Genomic DNA, 21,219 nt, shown 5'->3' on the forward strand with positions numbered 1-21,219 from the left:
ACTGGCATTGAATATCAGTCCTATAGAGAATTAAAAGCCAGAGCGTCATCAACACCTGTTTATTTTATGCTACTGACACACACACACACACACACACACATACACACACACACACACACACACACACACACACACACACACACACACACACACTAATATTCCCACATCTCTTCATCCACTGTGTGTTGGTGTATCTCATATGACTTGGCAGAAGTGAACCATGCATATGTGCGTGCTAGTGCGGGAATGTGTGTGTTAAGAGTTTTGGCAGTTTTCTCAATGCAGCCTTACCAAAAGATCCAGTGGGAAATGTGGTTTTAACGCCCCCTCTCTTCTCTTCTTTTCTCTTGTTTCCTTTCTCTCTCCATTTCACAATTACATTGCCTCTCTTTCGCCATGCTCTTCTCCCTCTTTCTTTTTTTTAATTTTATCCTTTTCCTTCAATTCTGTTTCATTTTCCTCAAATTCAACCTGTGGAAACACCCCAACCCCTTCTCTTTCTAGCTATTCCTTCTCACTCTGATAACACAAATCTTTTACTTTTTGCTTTTCTTGTGTGTATATTCACTTTCTGCTCTCTATTAATATCACAACATCATCATTTGCATCAAAACACATTGTAAGCTGGGCATGCATATAGCCCTCCAACTCAGGATGTAACTCTCCTTGCACTGTCCACACACAATGAATGCTGATGGAGAGACATGATAGGTTATCCTGTAGGGAAGGCTGGTCAGATGAAATAGCTACTTGGTATTCTATCCCTCTGCAAAGCATGACACACAGGAGAGGGATGCCGGCAAATATGCAAATGATGAAATACTTCATATATTTTGTGGCCCTGTGAAGTTCATCAGCAACAGAAATGGTATGCAGATGTATTTGTGATGTGTGAGGTCTGTGAAAATATCATTTAAAACATCACAAATGCTTTCAGGAACCTGCATCTGACAGTATAATATAGATGTATATATGAATATGTGTATATATATTTACACATATGTACATATATTTTCCCTGTGGTGGTGAAAAGTAGCTGTACTGTACCATACTGTACTGAAGTACTATTCTAATGTCCTTTACTTAAGTATTGTAGTTTCACTATAGACTACTCACTCATTTACTTACTCCCCTTTTTATCTGACAGCTGTAGCTACTTGTTAATTCGAGGGCATCAACGTTTTATATTCATGAGAGGTTTATAAAATGTGATGTATTGTTAGGGATGAAGCTGCCCAGAAACACAATGATTGTTTTATATTAGTCTTCACCCTTTGGCTCTAAACATAAGGACTGCTCTCAAATCATATTGACTTTCTCTCTTCTTAAAAAACTCTTGGACACTTAGAGGAACAAATTTGTTTTTGTGCTGAATTGTGCCGTTTCAAAAGTCTCTGAATTGTACAGGTTTATATTTTACAACAAGAAGGTTCTGCGTGGAGATCTCCTTGTGCCTCTGTGGGTTTCCTCCCGGTACGCCGACTTCCTCCCACAATCCAAAGTCATCTAGGTTAGGTCGATTGGTGACTCTACATTTCTCTATGTTATCCCTGTCGTACACTGGTGGCTTGTCCAGGGTCAACTGGGATTGGCTCCAGCCCCTCTGCGACCCTAAAAGGATAGGTGGTATGGCTAATGAAAGACCAAAAAAATATTGAGTAAACAGTAGTCTATATTATTGACAAGTTTGTGTTTGTTCTTTTGTCCTCTCCCATACTTCCGCAGATGTATTTGAACAACACAAATTGTATAATGTAGCTAAGTGTGACAAGTACTTAATTTTGATTAGTGTGCGATAGACTGCTTTGACATATTTTAGTGGTTTCCAGCATATTTACTCCAAATAATTTGATTTCAGACACTTTCAATATCAGCATCACTAACCACATCACTTACATTTGTTCTATAAATCTGATACACAATCACCAAAGACGATGAATGACTTGCTTAAATTCAGAGGTTGAAATCTATCTCCACAGAATCTAGAATTTACCACATCAAAAATTATAAACTTGTATAAAATGAAAATAAAGATAAAATTCAACTTCAATTAGTACTCCAATAATTTAGCATTACCCTCCAAAAACAAAGTCAGACTCTTTATGCATAGTTAAAAAAAAAGATTATAATCAATGCAGCGGAACCAGAGATATTGTCTTTCTTTATTCCACACATTCTTCCTCCTTGTCAAAACTTGCCCCCTACATTACCCACAATGCAACTCAAGAGCTGACAGTTAAGCTGGAGGTTCAGGTGTGGGATGCTAGTAGCAGCTGATGTAGCGGAGCCTCCAGCCTCAAGCAGAGAGGTGTAGTGAGCTCACTTCTTTCTAAACTCCACACCCCCAGTATCTTGTATTGTTCAGCCCCAGCCGATGCTGACTCAAGTGACATCACTTGAGGCAGCTAATCATATTTTGTCTATCTCTCTGGAGCCAAAAGGCTTTATCTGACCCCTAAACAGACTGGTGTTGATATTGATGGTGTTCCTCTTTAAATTTTGGAAAAAACTTACCAGCTATGACATAAAATGCTGCATTTAGGCGTGTACAGAAATGCATCCGTAATAATAATCCAATGATATAATGTAACACTGACAAGGACCATTTCCAATAATAAACACTTTTGATACTTTAAGGTCATTTTTGGATCTGAACAATGTACTTCTTCCACCATTATACTATCCTGAATGCTGGTTCACGTAGTTGTTTATGTGTTTCAGTCATTCATAAGGAAGAAACAAGTCCCACTGACAGTGATAGGGATCGAACCACACAGGCGTTTGCCTGTCTTCAGTGACTTCAGTGGCCTTGTTCTCCTCTGCGAAGTTCATCAGAGTTCATCTTCTTTGTCCCCGCTTAGCTGAGGCTGGCTACTGTCTCCATCCTTGTCTCGCTCATCTCTCCTCACCCCTGTCCCTCCCCAGGTCTGCTTCCATCAAGTCCTGAGGGAAACCGGCTCCACACTCACACCCCCCCCCCCACACACACACACACACACACACACACACGTACACACACACACACACACAAACACACACCTCCCCCACCCCTGACTGTCCCTCAACCAAACCCGGCCTCACCCTGCCTCTCCCTCTTCTCTTTGGCTGCAGCCTCTTCATGTGATGTCATTGAGGAGAAGTACGGCCTTTTTGGTGAGTGTGTGTGTGTGTGTGTGTGTGTGTGTGTGTGTGTGTGTGTGTGTGCGTGTAACTGAGTGTGTGGTATGTGTCTGTGTGAGTCAGTGAGTGCAGGGGTGTGTATGTGTGTGAGTATGTGACAGGGAAATAGAGAGAGAGAGAGAGAGAGAGAGAGAGAGAGAGAGAGAGAGAGAGAGAGGGAGAGAGACGAACGACAGACAGAAGGAAAGAAAGGCACAAGTGTCAGGTTTCTTTTTTCAATTCAGAGGCTCAACTCCTTGTTTTTAATCTAGAAAAGAGGGTGAAAAGAGCAGGAAAGGAGAGGAGATAGCTGGGAATTTGAGCTGCTGACAGCTGGGTTTTGTCCCTTCTCTCCTCACCCCTTTCTCTTTCTTTTTTCTCCCCTTCTTTCTTCCTCTTTTAACTGTGTCAAGGCTGAGTCCACAAAGCATTTGATGAAAGCAAATATAAAGCTGACTGTAAAATGATGCTTATTTATATGACTTTACATCTAGAGGACTTGATTAGAGATGCTGCCTGTCTCCTTTTTTTCCCACTGATGATAGTATTTACTGCTCAAATCACATTTTTCTCTCTTCCTGTGACGTCTCACTCACCACATCCTGGTTTTGACTTCACAAGACTTCGACATCTCTGCAGTTTAACGGTTTTCCTGTCAATTTTCAGCTCTCACACATATGCACACGTATGCTCTCGTAGGATATATTTTCTCACTACGCCAGCTTAAGCGCACACACATACACACACACTGTATGATAAATAATTACATGCTATCATGGTAGGCTACTGTCCAATCTGTGGGAAGCCCGTCTACTTTGGTGAGTCTGACCTCTTTCTTTTTTTTTACTCTAGACGTTTGTCTTCCTCTGTCTCTGCCTGGCATCTTCTCTCTGTACCGCCGTTGATTTTCTCTCTCACTTGCCTTCACTCAGTGTCTATATTTGTCTTGTGTCACTTAAATAAAAAAAAAGTAAAAATAAGAAATGATCTTAATTAGGAAAAGAAAGGAACAGGTGAAGATACTATTAACGATTGTTAACGACATCTTGTACAGTGGACCTTCTAACCCGCCAAGCACAAACTATGGCAGTCTTGAGGAGTACCAATGTCAGTGCAATGGTATTATGCAAATATAGCTAAGCCATTGCAACAGCATTAGTGATGTTACACCTGTTCTGTGATGATAATGATACATTTTCTGAATAGGCATGACATGTTATAATATCTTAATAAAGGCCAGTGTTATCCGCTTTGATATGTGCTAAAAAAAAAAGGCTTAAATAGAGGACATTTTCTCCCAGGCTTTTATTGCTTCTCTTGTGCATATGCACAGTTCCATGATGACAACAGGATGTGGGTCTAGCCAAACATGCGTGCATGCTGTTCTTTGGGTTTCCTCCTTACCTTCAGTGTCTTTTAGTCAAATCCTCACCCACACTCAGAACTCAGTATTCGATTCACGTAAAGTAACTATTTCAAGTCTATTTTGCTGTTCTTTTACTGCTATGTGCCAGCTAAGTTCAAATGCTCTGATGTGACCTGGCCTACTTACCTCTTTTCCTCCAACACCACACACTGTGGCCTATTTGTGCTAAGGAGAGTAACAACCTGTATGTTCTGAACCAGACACACTCACACAGTCATGTTCGTTTTTGATCAGATGAAAAAATATCCAAAATATTATTTAATTGATCTGATTTTCAAATCCCAAAAAAAAACAGACATAATGTGATATAAAATACTGAGTGTATGTTTCCAAATGCAAGACTCCTCTGACCTTTTGGAAGTTCTATAAAAAAATAAAATAAAAATAAAAAATCCAGCCCTGCCTCTCATTAACACAGCCCTCATCTTTCTTTGGTCCAGGTGAGAAGAAGAGGTCCTTAGGGAGGGACTACCACCCTCTGTGTCTGAAGTGTCAGAAGTGCAACAGACAGCTCACAGCTGGACAACATGCTGAGGTAAATGAGGACAAAGAATGAAGAAATATATGAGAGAAATAGTAAAGACAAAAAGTGATTGAATGAATAAAGAGGAAAATCAAATACATGTATAATGCTTTAAATATGTCCCACTAATTGTATTTCAGTATGATGAGAAGCCATACTGCTCTCACTGCTACCTGAAGATGTTTGGTCCAAGAGGTACTGCCTTTACACTTTGAATACACATACACATACTCTGACACACACACACACACACACACACACACACACACACACACACACACACACACACACACACACACAGGCTCACATTTCCAATTTCTGAATCTCTTTTCTCCGTGTGAATCTCTCTTGACAGGTAACAGGTGACTGGTGTCGCCATGGCAGAGTGCATCCCCTCCACAGGAACCAGACTGAGCTGAAATGGACAAATGCTGACTTAGAAAGACACGCAGGGCCTGTTTATTGGCCAAAAAATGACAAACGTAATAAATAGATATGAATGACAGATAGACTTATTAACTTTAGTTGACTATCATTTACACTTCCAAAAAATTTAATATTTATAAATGTGTAATGACCATGTAATGCCACATGTATGTGATTGTTCACTTTTATAATGTAACTTAATTTTGCATGTAGAAAATTATAAGTCAGTACTGATGAATGCATTTTAAACATTCTAACATCAAACCCTGCTGGCTGTCTGAGTCTGTTTGTTGGAGTTTGTAGACTTTGCAATCAGGAGCCCACAAGCTTACACTTGGATGTATTTGCTCACACACTAAAAAATACTCTAATCACCGACAACACATATGCACACAAAAAAAATGAGTTGAGCTATAGGGTTCTCCCTCTCTCCCTCATCAAGCAGCCAGGGGGGGAGTGAAGGAAGGAAGCAGGAATGGATGAGGGTGGTTGCTGTTGGCAGAGTAAACCAGATCTTATGCCAGCAGAATCTGCTGGAATGGGTGCTACGGTGAGGCAAAGACGGATCTCTCTTTCTCTCTCTCTCTCTGTCACACACACACACACACACACACACACACACACACACACACACACACACACACACAAAGAGAATGAGGGAGATGTGCTGATGTGCTTCTCTGTAAAGTGTCATGTGTCACATGAGTGACATTTCAGGTATTTGTCCTTGAAGAATGGAGGGATACAGACATAAAGGGTGAAGAAGGCTGAGTCACACACAGTATGGAGGAGGCTGATGGACAAGGGAAGAGAGGACTGATTGGATTATTTTAAACATGTAGCAAAGAGCTGGCAGAGGGATGCCTGTGTGTCTCTTTAGCATGTCTTTGAACCTGTCCATCTCCCTCTCGAGCCCCAAGATCCCTCCTTCATCCTCCCTCCTCCTCTACCCTGCACTCTTCCCCTCCCTCCCTCCTCCCTCCATGTCTCCTTCACCCCCTAACCCCCTACCTTGATAGATCACATGACTGCTGTGATACCAGCTGGCTGACTGCTCATTTGCATGTGTTGCAGCTACTCCCTTATTATAGAGCTGGGTGGTGGTGGAGGGGCTGAGTTATAGGTGGAGAGGGGCTGAGGGTTAAGGGAGAGCTGGTGCTGTGCAGACCACTGTGTGATTGAGTGGAACTGAGAGAATAGAAAGAAAAGAGAAAGACCACTCATTTATAGGAAAGATAGGAAGAGAGCAGGGGAAATAAAATAAAGGAATGGAAAATTACTGCATTAAGCCTGGCAAAGTTAATGCAGAGGTTCTTCAACCTGCATTAATCCACCTTGGGCCCAAGCTGAAAAATGGAGCTTAGTAAAATTTATCATTATCTTTCCACATGGTGGCTCCACCACAAAAAGGCCAATTTGTGATCCTAACCTTAATGTCAGAGACAGGATGTAGGTAGGCAAGGAATTACTCCTATGCTGGACAAATATTAAGAATGATAAGAAATCAAAATTGGCCTATAAGGAACACCAATATTTTACATCAAAGAAAAAAAAAACAGTAAATAAAGTATGTTTCTAAATAAAAGCTCTTTTACGTGGGATTCAACATATTTTTGCAGCAGTCTTCATTTATGTATCTCTGTCGACATCTAGTGGCCTTACAAATAACTGCTATATGTCACAGGGAGGCAAGCAGTAACATGAAAGAATGGACAGTGAAGGCATCAGTGTACTTGTTTGGGAGATGTCTTCAACATTTTAATGTGTGAGGATGAACTAAAATACCAGTGTTGTTTTTGTGACATAGTGTCCCTTTTTAATTGTTAGTTTAACCCACATCGAGGCATTTAAAAAGTCTACCCACTTCCTCAAATTATTTTAGGGTTACGATTTGGGAAAAGTCTTATAGTCGTAAGAAAAGTCGTATAGTCTTAATAAGGCATTAAAAACGTAGCCTGTACACGAGCATACACCGCGATTTTCTTACTTATTCCATGAAGCTGAAATATACTAAAGGTCACAGCAGCTTGACTGTAGCCTACAGTTAGATGGGGTTAATGAAGGGCGCTTTATATTACGTTTCATGAACCGTGTAAAAGTTCCTTTGACAAGAGATAACAGACATGCATAGAGAAAAACCGAGGAAGTTGTTTCACAGCAGGCCAGCGAGTCATGTCTCCAATAAATCTCCAATAAACCTCCAATAAATTGCTATATTTGTTTATGTTGACGTTAAGTAGCATATTTATGGACTGTAAAGCTAATTCCATATTTGGTTTACAGCCAAAAGAGGATACAAGACTTCTGTAATAAACTGTGTTAGAGAATTGTCTGCCGGATGTATCTGTTAATTTGATTCCTGGAGTCCCGACTTCCCCAGGAGCACATGAAGGCAACTTTAGCCAACCGTTTTCTTTTTGTTGCGCATGCGTACTGGACTACATAGGAAGCAGAGCAGACAAGCTAGAAGGATTATGTGGACATGTCAGTGAGCGAAAGTAGCTGCTTTCGAATAATTCATTCGTGATTTATGTACTCAGGCTTCTTTACAATGGAAGGCTGACAACTTCAAGGGAACTCGGTGTAAATTAGTGTAATCGCATGTATTAAAAACTGAGCGACAATGATGTCAGAATGCGACCCGACAGAGACAGAGACCAGCGAGCCAGTGTCGCTTACTGGAGCAACAGCGGAGTCTGTACTGGAGTCTAACTTTCACTCCGCGGACCCTCCAAATGTATTATTTGACAGGAAACAGATAGGTTTGGGGCTCTCGGCCAACCCTGGAGCCGCTGTTCGTATTTCGGACTCTTGTGAAAGCGTCTTGACCGAGCTGGAGACGGACGGCTCCGGGGAAGAGGCGCTGTTGTTACCGTGCTTAGCAGGAGGTTCGTCGTCTCCGCGGGGTGTACGAGAGAAGCGGAGCAGGCGGAACAGACATAGCTCATCGTCGGATAAAGACAACTTGGCCTCCCCAGGTAATTGTTTTGGATCAAGGCCGTCAAAATCTTATTATCTCAAGTACTGGCTGATCGATAGGCAGTTAAGTCAGGGAACCCATACCCAGTGAGGATATGTCCGGAGGAACATAATGTTTTGTCGCATATGGTTCAGTGAACAATAACGCCGGCTGATTACTGGTTGGTGTAGAGGTAACAGTGAATGCAACATGGTCCAAATGTTGTGCTGTTATCTAAACCTTCTGTTGAATACTAACCATTTCACTGAGCCCCCCATTGACACCCCTTAAGGAGTCCCTTACCTAAATTGGGAACGGAAACTTTGACTTTAAGAGAAAAAGCAATAACTTGTTGCCCCTGTAAAGCTGAAAAGTCCCAGTTTTCTAAAAAAGATCGTGACGGTTATGAGAACTATCCATAAATTCATGTCACACTTTAGGTATTTGGCTTGTGTTTGCATTGAGATGGAGTCTGTGTCCTGTCTGTGTTTTCCAGTCAGCTGATGTAATAGCTGCATGTTATCACTCATGTGAATGATATGAGCTGGCACTTTCACCTGGTGACGTCAACACTACATGGTTAGCCACGAGTACAGTGAACAGTGTAACTGCTTTTTAAATGTCCTCACCTTAGACGCCCATTGGACATACTTATGGTAATTGCATATTCCTGTATAAGTGTCAATACCTGTGCAGCAGGTGTTGATGCTTCTAGGTACATGTCTCTCTCTGTATAGCCAAAGTCTCTACCTTGCTACAGAAATAAGGCTAATATAATACATTTTTTGCCAATGTATAGTTTGTGTTGCTTCTCTGTTGTCACTCATACAACACTGGATTTGTTTTGGACTATAAAAGAAAAGGTTATTATTGGAGAAAACAAAAAAAGGTAATCTAGTCACCATGGAAGCAGCACATACATTCTCACTTAACTGCTAATTGGATTTAGCACCTCTCCCCCTCATAACGCCCACCTTTTTTTCTCCCCTGCAACATCATTTTTGAGCATTTGTTTCCTTCTGTTTTCACCTTTATTGGTTTGTGTCTCTCTGTTGTTCAACTATGTTCTATCAGGGCCAAAAATCTAGGCCACAGGTAGCCACAGAGCCTGAAAACGCAGGTGTTAGTGTCCCATTTCCTGTGGCCTTTTTAGAATAATAGTGTTCAGATCTAGTATTACAACACAGTTTGCATTACAAATGAGCAGTCACACATAGTCCTGATAGCCAGTGTACTGCGTTGCCTTTCAATCTCCATTTCAGATTGTGGCAGTTAAATTTTACCAGGCATATTTCCCAGAACATGACTTGAATGTTACCTGAGGTTTTATAGGTCAGTGGTAAAATTTACATGGATCCAACACACTAAGCTGCATTCAACTGTTCACCCAGTCTTGCAGCCTTTTTGCACCATTTCACCAGAGTCCATAGTTGCCGAAAGCAGTAAGCAGTGTGTTTTTTATCTGATGTAACGCTACACAACATACGTTTTAATCTTGATTGATACATTTTAAATACACGAAAGCACTGATGTCTTAAGGACATGAGCTTGTAATGACTTAATTTTAAACTTGGCAGTAACCCATGTTTTCAGAACGCAGTGCTGTGACATCTCGCACACTGTGTACACTGCAGGTCAGCAGGTCTCTAGAGATGTGAGTGAGCTGCCCCCCCCCCCCGATGAGGGAGCTCTGCTGGGCCCATTAACTGACCAAGAGCTCTGCGAGACAGACATTAAATATGGATAAGGCCACTGCTCAAACAGACACACAAACGCTCTGTAGTCCAGTACAGTGCTTGATGTTGATGAAGAGGGAATTTGGGAGAGAGAAAGTATGCATGTGTATTTGCTTTCGCTCTGGCTCTCTGCAGGTTGAGAATAATGAAAAGGGAGGAACAGAGAGAGAGAGACATCTCTGCCTCCTGCAGTCACACTACACAGTGGCATTATCATAGACTTTCATCAACAGTACAATCCAGTGCAAGCGCACATCCTTCATCAGGCACGACAGCTGAATAAACACACTGAATTTATTGTTGGAAATTAAATAATGAAGATAAAATATTGTGTCACATCTGCCCCACACACAGAGAAAAAATCGAGCTGTAAATCAGAGACAGCCTGCAGGACTTTATCACAGTCTATCTCCAGATTATTTCCATATAAAAGTCAAGATGGAGCTGGTTTTGAATCACAGGCAGTTTCAGTAGATACTACAAAGTTATTGTCGTCATCACACATCTTGTGGCAGGGTGGTGCATGAGCAATTAGAATTAGTCTAGTCTAGTCTGAATGCATGGTTTAAATCATTGTATAGTATGACTTTGGCTTAGCTAGGAACAAATGGAGCACAAAATACAAGTGCAGCCTGGCCCAAGACATCATTATGGTTGTGCCTGTTAGGTGCACCTCATGCCCGTCCCTGTGGCTTTTAGAAAGATGTCAGTGCTAATGTTTTTAGGTTTTTGAAGGATGGAAAATAAAACAATATCAAAGACCCCCAGTGAAGTAAAAGATTCAACATGAATTTGTCTCTGTAAGTTTTACTCTAGGGAGTCAGGTCTACATGACTCACAAAGCCCTGACAAGCATCTAGATCTTAAATCATCCTCAACCCCCATGTAATATTTCCATATCTCTGTCCCTCTATTCTCTCCTTCCTCCTTTTTAATTTGCTTCTCTCTGTGCCCTCTTCAAGTAAATTAGCTTCAAAGCCATCTTTGTTTCTCCTTATCTCGCTGTGACAAATGGCCAGATAACTGTCCTCCTGTCCCTTTGTCCATTCTTTCCTCCCCTCCGTCCCCTCCTCCCAGTGTCTGTCCCTTCATCTCTCCCTGCATCCCACTGTGACTTTAGTTTGACTGATACAGAGCATATGCAGTCATGTCATATGACCGGGCCTCCTTCACAGGAATAATTAGCACCCTATACTCATCAGAGAGCAGTCACATCTAGAGAAGTTTATTAGATCTGCAAGGGAATAGAAAATGCTGTTTTCTGACAAGTGGCACAGTCACTCATTGAGTGTTGTTGCCTCACAGCAGGAAGATCTTTGGATTAAATCCACTGACCAGCTGAGGCCTCTCTGTGTGGAGTTTGCATGTTCTCTCTGTGTCTTCATGCCACAGTCCAGAGACGTGCAGGTTTGGTGAAGTGGTGATTTGGAATTGCATGTAAATGTGTGTGTTTCTGTGTGTGTTAGCCCTGTGATAGACGAGCCACCTGTTTAATCCCACCTCTCGCCCAGTATTTGCTGGGTCCAGCCTCCCATGAAATGGATGGATGGATGGATCCAGTTGCCTCTCACACACAAACTATGTCTAAGAAAAGACTGAGTAGTAGATAGAATGATATAGATAGGCTTAAATATACATTATTTGGATTCAGTTGTTTTCATTTTCAGTTAATTTTGCACATGAATTTTCAAAAATACTTTTTACAAGCAATATCATCTTTTTAGTTTTTAATAGGTTTTTTTCATTATGTCTTTAATGGCAATCTGCTCAGTATTATGTGCTATGAAACAGGCAGCAGGGCGGCCATGTTTCCAGTAGTGAACTGATTTTGAGGTTCTTTCCTTATAACACTTTGAGGATCCCAACATACTTAAACTGCATGACATGAATTTAACACCATATTGTGGAACGGTGATGGTGCACTATTGTTGTTCTCTTCCTTGAGAAAAGCCATTGCTATTTCCTGAAGCACAGTCTTATTGCCCACAATGTAAATTTGAATTTTTAATATTATCCACTTATTCCCATTCTAGGTACCAACAGTGGGGACTTCAACCATTTCCCTGAAGATCCTGAGTTTGCAGATATTATCCAAAGGGCGGAGCAAGCCATCGAGAATGGCGTCTTTCCAGAGAGGATTTCACAGGGATCCAGTGGGAGCTATTTTGTCAAAGACCCAAAAGGGGTGAGCTGGGGATGGAGGAGCGGCAATGATAAATGATAGGGAGGGTGAAGGAAAGAGCAAGGACTAAAAATAGTTGTTAAAATATTTCAAAAGGTTTTTTTCCACTGAGGTTACTGCATAAGCAATCCTATTTATCTATGTACAGTGCATTCAGAAACGGTCAGACCCGTTCCCCTTTTCACATTTTGTTATGTTGCAGCCGACTTCTTCTACTAAAGAATTAGCGAGGCCACTGTGTTCTTGGGAAACCTTCAATGCAGCAGATATGGTTTTTCCAGCCGTCCCCAGATCTGTGTCTTTACACCGTCTGTGAGCTCATGGGTGGTTTTTTGCTTTGGTCTGCATTGTCAGCTGTGAGACCTCATATTGACAGGTGTGTTTTTCCAAATCATGTCCAATCAGCTGAATTTACCCCAGGTGATCCAATCAATCAAGGTGTAGAAATACTTCAAGGTGATCAAGAGAAAAAAGGAGGAACCTGAGCTTAATTTCAGGTACCAAAGCAAAATGTCTGAATATTTATGTCAATGTGATATTTCAGTTTTTCCTTTCCTTACTTTGTCATTATGGGGTGTTGAGTGTAGATTGATCATTTTTTTGGCAGGATTTTCGCATAAGGCTGCAACATAACCAAAGTTGAGAGAAGTGACTGAATGCAGTGTAAAGTAGAGTGAAACAGCTGAAAGGAGTGAAGAGGAAATGAGGAGTTGAGAAATGCACAGGAAGAAGAATCTACAGCAGAGAGCCGCTGAATAATGCAACCAGTGATGCTCGCATTGATAACAGATAGCCAGCATGCACGATTAGCATCACATTAACAAGTTTAATGTACACCACAGGGAAGGGATATTGATCTCTAACTTGTTAGCAGCATCTCTGTCCCTTCACATCTGTTGATTATAACTTTACATTTCTTCCCTGTGGTTTTTTCCTAGTGTTCTTACAGAAATGTAGAAGGGCTATTTCTGTAGAGTAAACGTATGTACATGACTGTGCTGTTTTTGGCCATGGTCCGTCATGTGCCAAATGCTTAACAAATTGCATTTTTTAGAATATTTTTTCATTTATCATTGTCTTTCCCTGCAACAGAAAATCATTGGTGTTTTCAAACCAAAGTCAGAGGAACCGTACGGTCACCTGAACCCCAAATGGACCAAATATTTTCACAAGGTAAACACTTTGAATACAGAATCAGTGTGAACCAGGTTTTCAAAACAGCTTTCTGAAGGTTTTGTGCTTGTTCTTTCTCTTTCCCTCTCTCATTAGCTGTGCTGTCCGTGTTGTTTTGGCCGAGGCTGCTTGTTGCCTAACCAGGGCTACCTCTCAGAGGCTGCTGCCTCATTGGTTGATACGAAGCTCGGCCTGGGAGTGGTGCCAAAAACCAAGGTGGGGCTCAGAGAGCATGCCTGTTGTTGCATTTTAACGATTTTAAAGTTACCGTGTACACTGAGATTCCATTTGTGCGTTTACGTAAATGAACGCCTGAATGAACCTGGCTGCAGATGTCATTGGATTCATTTTCTCTTTCACATATTTCTAGCTGCGGAAGAAATGACTTGGCTTATTCAACTAAACCGGCGTTAACTTCCTTTTCATCAGGTGGTGTATCTGGCCAGTGAGACATTCCATTACAGCGCCATCGACAGAGCAAAGTCCAGGGGGAAGAAGTATGCACTGGAGAAAGTCCCCAAGGTGGGACGACGCTTCCACAGAGTGGGACTGCCACCCAAGGTAACAGAGGCCGGTGCTTCCCTCAGGGTCTAATGCCACCGACCTTTAGTAGTGTAGTATCAGCGTAGGCTGGAAACTCACCTCTGCATTTTGACATTACTAATAATTATAAAATGTACATCTTTTTTATTTAAGTAGTATCTTTCATGTCAAAATGTTGTGTTCTACATATACATGGTGTGCTGTCTCAACAGTATAAAGTGAAGGAGTTGTCTCAGTGTGTCAGTGTTGTCTCAACACTTGAGGGCAGAGGGATCGTGGCAGTCTGTTTTTGTGTTTCCTGAAAAGACAGGTTTATTCAAATAAGTAGGTCAGAGGAAGCATACATGTTATCTCTGAATTCAGATCTTTCAAACAGTGACTGGATATCCTTATCTCATGTATAGAGTACTGTTCTCACCTCCAGTGCCAATTTTAGTATATAATCTAAACCCTGTATGACAGTGCATTGTAAAACTGCCTGTTTTCCGTCTGAGGCCGTCTTCAGGGTGATACCTTTGTGGATGTTCGATGTTGTTTGAAGGTAGCTATGAGAAAGTTGGCTTCATGTTTCAAATGTCATGCACCGCTGACATTTTGGAACATTTATGTCACAATTTCACATGTGACGACATCACACCACACCACGTTATTACCATATAAACAAACAGCCTAGATCACTGAACCTTATGTAAATGTGATTGTGTGTGTTTTTCCCAGGTGGGCTCGTTTCAGCTGTTTGTGGAGGGTTACCGTGAAGCAGACTACTGGCTGCGGCGCTTTGAGGCAGAGCCGCTGCCAGAGAACATCAGGAAGCAGCTGCAGTCACAGTTTGAGCGGCTGGTGGTGTTAGACTACGTTATCAGAAACACAGGTGAGGGTGTGTCTGTGTTGACAGTTGAACACAGTGTTTGCTGAACTTAAACACAACATTGCACTGTGTAACAGCCCATCAGTCAAACTGTTTCCATACAGTGTTGACAGTTTTTTACTTGTGTTGACTTAGTTTATTGACAGTGTCACCGGCTTTCTTTGGCACATCATGCTGTCGTTGCATTTTGTTGATACTGTCAGCTTCTTAGCAAGTTTGTTAATGTGTGTAAGTGTATGTCACATTGTATTTGCACTTGTCATTATGACCAATAATTGGGCGTAGATCGTGCTCTCTCTCCTCAGCTTCAAATCTGCGTATGAAAACTTACCCTGCACTTTTTCTTCCTCCTCAGATCGAGGGAACGACAACTGGTTGATCAAGTATGAGAAGCCAGGAGAAGGAGGAGGAGAAGGAGATGGACAAAAGGTGAGGTTAAATCCACACATGCTTGAAATGCTGCAGTGTTGAAACATTTGCGTCATAGGTCACAGCTCATAGTATTTTAGGTGTGTAAGGTGAATGATTTTGGTGTTTCTCTTTGTATCCTATAGACCAGGGGTCTCCAACAGGTGGCTCACGAGCTACCAGTAGCTCACCCTCTGTTTGAGAGTAGCTCACCCAAAGGTTCTGAGAATATAGTCTGTACGAACCATAGGTGCATAGTATAAACTTAAAGCAACACAACTTCCCTCAGTAAATCTACTCCAAATGCAACTAAATCAAATACACAGACACACTCCCCCTTCTTCAGCACCAAACAATTGTTTGTCAGTTGTCAGTTTAATGTTACGCTGTCAAGTTTGTTTACATCAGATATGCCGTAGGCGACATGCAGTGATAGCGACTCCTCTGTTAACAGAATAGATATAAACTAAACTTTCCAAGAAACAGGAAATATGTTGCCATGGATTGGGTGAGTTGATATGTTTAGTGTTTGTTCAGTGTACCAAATAAGCTATTTTAAGTTCCTGTTTGTTATGTGCCATTGGATGTACTGACAACTATCACTGGATTACTGGCTAAGGAGCTCCTTCTTTTCTCTTGTTTCTCAGCAGATTTATTTGCAGTAGTGTTATCATGTCTGAGTGTTCAGATTTGACTGAATCATGACTCAGATTTTTCACAAAAAAACTGACACTGATGCGACGTCTGATGTGAGTTTCAGATGTTTTTGGTACCAAATGTGAGTTTTGGATTATCTTATTTTGTTCATCTGATTCGTTTTGGATGTAAGCAGTTATATAAGACATGAGGAGATCTCAGCCCCCTTTTATTTTGTCAAAGTAGCTCTCAGAGTAAAAAAGGGTGGAGACCCCTGCTGTAGAGACACTCACACACATAAGCAAACACACACCCCTGTGTACTTTATGCTCTGTCACTCATTCACACACAGTACACACAGGGGCCAGCATGAGCAGACAATAGGTTGAATATTGCGGGTCTAGAACAAACCAGTGCCCCACTGACCTTGCTGGATAGAACAACCAGGACACTATCTGACAATGACTATCAGTCATTATTTGCCACATATTGATCTGTCATATCTATCAGCTCTTTGGACAATGGTCAGTAATTGGTCATTGTCCATTAATCATTCAGTCATTTAATGGCGATGTGTCCTCTGATCTTCTCCCCGCCTCGCTGCAGGACTCCGAGTGGCCAGAGAACTGTCCAGAATCCTGCATCAAGATCGCAGCAATTGACAACGGCTTGGCCTTCCCCTTTAAACACCCGGACGAATGGAGAGCCTGTATGTTGGTCTCTTTTCTCACTCACTTCTTTTTCATTTGTGCTCTGCCTTCACTGCTTCTTGTCTCTGTCAACACTCAGTCTTTAATAATAATAATGGTGTGAACAGCATGTATTGATTTTTATCCTGGATTGATTCATTTTTTTTGTCATTTAATCTATAGAATCTTCAAAAAGCTGGCGAATGAGATCACACGTTGCCAGAGAACAATATGATGATGATGAAACAATTTCTTTAGATTACAATGATAATAGCATTAGTAGGAATATTTTGTAATTACATCAAACACATGTTTTAGCTCTTTTTTTTTTTTAGATTTTAAAGCTATAACCATTCAGGCCATGGAAATGATTATCAATTAAAGGAATATTTTGGGAAATACACTTGTGCCTTTGTACCTCTGTCAGGTCTGTACCCTAAATATGATAGATTTTAGGTTTATTTTATCATGAAGACTCTCCATAAAACCACAGCATTTTGTGTTTTCATGGATTATACAAACAAAATATAATGTGTCAATCAGTGAGCTGTAGAGGTGCCTGTAGACAGATTGTGTAACCTGCAGTTAAAGCCAGGGTAATTGTTTCAGTTGTTGTTATCTAATAAAATTGTACGTTGGCTCGAGCAACATATTTACCATACATACACGAGTGGTATCAGGCTTCTCATCTGAACTCTCAACAAGAAAGCAAGTAAGCGTATTGTTCCAAGACGAACTGTTCCTTTAGTTACTGACAGCTGTGTACTGCTGTAATGGCAGGCTGAGGTTGTTTGATGTCATACAGTGTATTGGCAAACTGTGCTTTTAACGTTACTTCCGTCCATCAGACCCATTCCACTGGGCGTGGCTCCCCCAGGCGAAGGTGGCCTTCTCCCAGGAGACCAGAGACCTGGTGCTCTCCCGCCTCTCTGACATGAACTTTGTCCAGGACCTCTGTGAGGACCTCTATGAGATGTTCAAGGTACAGGCCACTCTCTCTCTTCTACAACTGTTTAGTACTGTTCATGGAGATTTAAATTGAAATTGATGGAATAATCGTGGAAACAAGCAGCTGTCCAGCAGCAGAGTACAGTGTGCTTGTTTGAATTAATGACACACAGGACACCCGCAAACACAAGTTATTGTCTTTCTTTTCAGACGGATAAAGGCTTTGACAAAACCATGTTTGAGAGACAGATGTCTGTTATGAGGGGACAGGTGAGGGTTCTTTTTTTTAAGCTGATTATTCTTGACTGTGCTGTTCAGCTGCTCACCACCATCCTTTCTGTCCTCTTTTTTATTGTTCTTTCCTTTAATATCCTACCTTGCTCTCCTTTCGCTCTTGTGCCCCACTTTCAGTCTCTTCCATTGTTTTCTTTGGAACCTCATCACCACCCATGTTAACTTAATTTCCTCACCCTCCACCCCCCGTCTACTGTCCTGCCTCACCTTTCCTGTCTCTCTGTTGTGCTCCTCACCTCTGCCCCTGTTTTCCTTTTACCGCTCTGGTCTCTGCTATAATGTGTCTGGATGTTCATTGAGCTCCCAGGGTGTTATAGCATAAGATTATACTGGGACCTGTCCACCCATTTCAGTTGTTTAGGCTGTGAGGTACTTTCATGTATTGCTGTTTAAGCTGAAACAATTAGTTGGTGAATCAATTAGAAAATATTTAACCTGAGGTGCCAGATGGTTTGTTACTCAGAACCATCTGGGAAGGCTTCGTAGGAAACTGTTTGGAAAAGGACAGGTGCTTTCAATAGATACTTGGCAGGTGATTGGATGAACCATCTGTCTATCACTGTTTATCACAGGCTAACTTCAACCAATCAGATGCTCCATCCTTCATATTTTTTTTGTCACTACCGGCGGAGCCAGTTGGTAAAGCAAAGTCTTGCCAAACAAGTCGAGAGAAGAGCGAAAACATTTTTTCCATCTTCTGTCAATGAAGAAATACTCCCCAGTTCTGATGTAACTGATGCTATAGCAGCATCTACTCTGACCTCTGTAGGAGCCATCATTGTTGTTAATGCACGGCGCCTTAGCGCTTTCATCACACGTAAGACCCACAGCTGCCAGTGGTTCCTTCCTCATGGGACCCTGATTGGTCCAAGTCGCTGTTTTTTGTTGGCAAATATTCAGAGATTTTTTTTTTTTTTCAAATAAAAAGGATAGGTGGTCATTTTCTGGTTTCATGTGATAGTAGATTAAATATCTTTAAGTTTTTTGGGGAATTTTTTGACTCTTTGGGACAAATCATTTAGCTAAGAAAATAACCACCAGATTATCTGATGTTCTTGCCATAGATGATGTCTTTATTCTATCTTGAAATTCTTGAGTTGAAAAAAAATTATCATACTTTACACTGTCTTACACTACTTTCTGTACTTTAAACATGACTCCTGTTCGTCTACAGGTTTTGAATCTGACGCAGGCATTAAAAGACGGGAAGAGTCCCATCCAGCTGGTGCAGATGCCCCGGGTGGTGGTGGAGCGCAGCCGATCAGGCGGCCAGGGACGCGTGGTCACACTGGGTAACGCCTTCACACAAACCTTCCACTGCAAGCGCCCATTTTTCTCCTCTTGGTAATCAGAAAGGGATGAGGAGTAGGGCTGAGGAGAGAATCTGCAACAGCTGTTTTTGTCCTGAAGCCAGTTCTGAAACGAGGAAGGATGAAATGAGAGAGAGGATGAGACTGTCACACTGGAAACTGCTCATATTAGTCCTTGCACAGAAGGAAAGACATGATGATAGAAAGTGAGATGAAGAATGTTTAGTGAAGGACTTGGGCCTGGGCCCATTCCTCAGTTTTTTGAAGAGAACACAGAGAAACATGGGAACTGGAGAGATTGGCATACCAGTGTCTCTTAGAGACCTTGGGGATCTTTGTGGTTACCATGGTGACTAGATTGGATAATCGCCTTTTCCACAGAGGTAGGCTTTGTTTATTGTTAGAAAGGAAAAGAGGAAGGCGCTTTTTACCCACCCAAAGTACCTACTGAAGTCTCTTGCAAGGTCTCTTAGTGGGGCTAACGGCCAAAGAACAAGCACTTACAAACTGCACGCTCACAGATCTGTGGTCCAGTAGTGTTTGGGAATCCGGTTCCACAGATCTCTCCAGAAAGTGAATTTTTCTCCAGTACAACGTTGCTCCTGGTCTGGGATATTAAGTCCAAAAACATTTGCTTTTGCCTTGTAGGATTACTGTAGGAAGTATAGATGTGCACTTGCACTGCGGGAAGTGTTTCACTAGTTCCACACATCTGGATCGAACCGCTCTTACACAGTGTTAGTTTTCAAATCCACATCTGCTGAACAAACCTAGTGTCTTCAACTCTGAGTACTGCCAAAATCTGTCTGTGGAAGGAACTTTGAATAGCCTCAATAAGAGAATACCGTTGAAACTTGAAAATAAAGTTCGGAGGATGGGGAGGACTAGGAATAAACACATTGCTTGAATGTAATCAGTTTACGATTTCTACACAAGATTCTTGCTCCTAAACATTTCAGTTCGAGTGAATGCTGTCAAAAAATAGACTTTTCTCGTAACAATGAATGTATTTGTTGTTTGACATGTATTTAATCGCTGGCGAGCAGATTTCTCTCGAACCTCGTGGCATGGGGGATGAGGTCTCGTCCCTCCCCTTTATTATACATTATGTGAAGAGGAAAAACAAAACCGAGGACAATATCTCACACTTGCTTGACGCCGTTGTGTTTTCTTATGTATGCATCTTGAAATTTTTATTCCAACTCAATGATTGTATGAGAAAAGTTGTATATTTAACAGATGAAAAATAAAATTTTGGAAATTTGAATCTTTGTTTGGATCAGCGTTACAGTTCAAAGAAAAATCACCACTGACGGTTTGAGGGATGAAGCACATGAAGTGGTACCGCACTGCTGAGGGAAACAACAGGTATCACAACAGTGTACGATTACAGCTGTCAAACAGTATTGACAAAGGTGTTTTTCAGCAGAGCTAAGATGACTCGGGTGGTTTCCATGCACCTGTGACGGAGCCATTAGACTTAATGTTTAACGGATGACAGTAACAGTAATGCCTCAAGCCAAAGTCAGCTATTAATAACTGTTGGAGTCAAATGCAGATTAACCAGGCTGTGCCCGCTGTGTTATACAGGAATTTAAAAATGAAAATGTGTGTTTGAAAAAACAAACTAGGTACATTATGTATGGCGCTAATTTGTTTGACATTTGAATATGCAGTAGATTAACCATCAGACTGAGAAGAAGAGAAAACTCACTTCATGTGATGTGATTATGAGAAAGACGAGTACTGTCTGTTTTCCTGTTGGATCTTGAACTCAGCTGTCAAATATTGATATATGGTTTATATTTTTGAATCATCAATTAATCTAAAAATAGAATATAGAAGAAAATACTGATTAATGGCAATCGCAATTTCCCTGAGCCTGATTTGAATACAGATATTCAGTCAAATCTGCAAAACAGATTAAGACATGAAATCC

The 21,219-nt window shown here is 41.4% G+C and overlaps 2 protein-coding genes across 2 annotated transcripts; both read left to right on the forward strand.

The window, feature by feature from the left end:
• The first annotated feature begins 3,779 nt into the window (after positions 1 to 3,779).
• LOC111664623 (cysteine-rich protein 1) lies at positions 3,780 to 5,798 on the forward strand. Its single transcript, XM_023419288.2, has 4 exons — positions 3,780 to 3,977; positions 5,026 to 5,120; positions 5,249 to 5,303; positions 5,464 to 5,798. Exons 1-4 carry the CDS (start codon positions 3,935 to 3,937, stop codon positions 5,472 to 5,474), a joined length of 204 nt encoding a protein of 67 aa, XP_023275056.1. The 5' UTR covers positions 3,780 to 3,934; the 3' UTR covers positions 5,475 to 5,798.
• Positions 5,799 to 7,973: 2,175 nt separating this feature from the next.
• pi4k2b (phosphatidylinositol 4-kinase type 2 beta) lies at positions 7,974 to 20,547 on the forward strand. The gene is made up of 11 exons (XM_023419283.2): positions 7,974 to 8,512; positions 12,263 to 12,414; positions 13,504 to 13,584; positions 13,681 to 13,800; positions 14,014 to 14,145; positions 14,845 to 14,998; positions 15,351 to 15,424; positions 16,646 to 16,748; positions 17,577 to 17,710; positions 17,887 to 17,946; positions 19,145 to 20,547. Exons 1-11 carry the CDS (start codon positions 8,158 to 8,160, stop codon positions 19,316 to 19,318), a joined length of 1,539 nt encoding a protein of 512 aa, XP_023275051.1. The 5' UTR covers positions 7,974 to 8,157; the 3' UTR covers positions 19,319 to 20,547.
• The last annotated feature ends 672 nt before the right edge of the window (positions 20,548 to 21,219 follow it).

This window comes from Seriola lalandi, unplaced genomic scaffold (assembly GCF_002814215.2).
Source record: "Seriola lalandi dorsalis isolate HSWRI2012SDOR001 ecotype SW California unplaced genomic scaffold, Sedor1 jcf7180002054596, whole genome shotgun sequence".
Taxonomy (NCBI): domain Eukaryota; kingdom Metazoa; phylum Chordata; class Actinopteri; order Carangiformes; family Carangidae; genus Seriola; species Seriola lalandi.

Bases quoted from the DNA above. Each gene is read 5' to 3' on its own strand.
- LOC111664623 (XM_023419288.2), top strand. From the start codon at position 3,935: ATGGTAGGCTACTGTCCAATCTGTGGGAAGCCCGTCTACTTTG. The intron at 3,978-5,025 runs GTGAGTCTGACC...TCTTTGGTCCAG, and splicing joins TGGGAAGCCCGTCTACTTTG to GTGAGAAGAAGAGGTCCTTA. The intron at 5,121-5,248 runs GTAAATGAGGAC...ATTGTATTTCAG, and splicing joins CAGCTGGACAACATGCTGAG to TATGATGAGAAGCCATACTG.
- pi4k2b (XM_023419283.2), top strand. From the start codon at position 8,158: ATGATGTCAGAATGCGACCCGACAGAGACAGAGACCAGCGAGCCAGTG. The intron at 8,513-12,262 runs GTAATTGTTTTG...TTCCCATTCTAG, and splicing joins AGACAACTTGGCCTCCCCAG to GTACCAACAGTGGGGACTTC. The intron at 17,947-19,144 runs GTGAGGGTTCTT...GTTCGTCTACAG, and splicing joins TGTCTGTTATGAGGGGACAG to GTTTTGAATCTGACGCAGGC.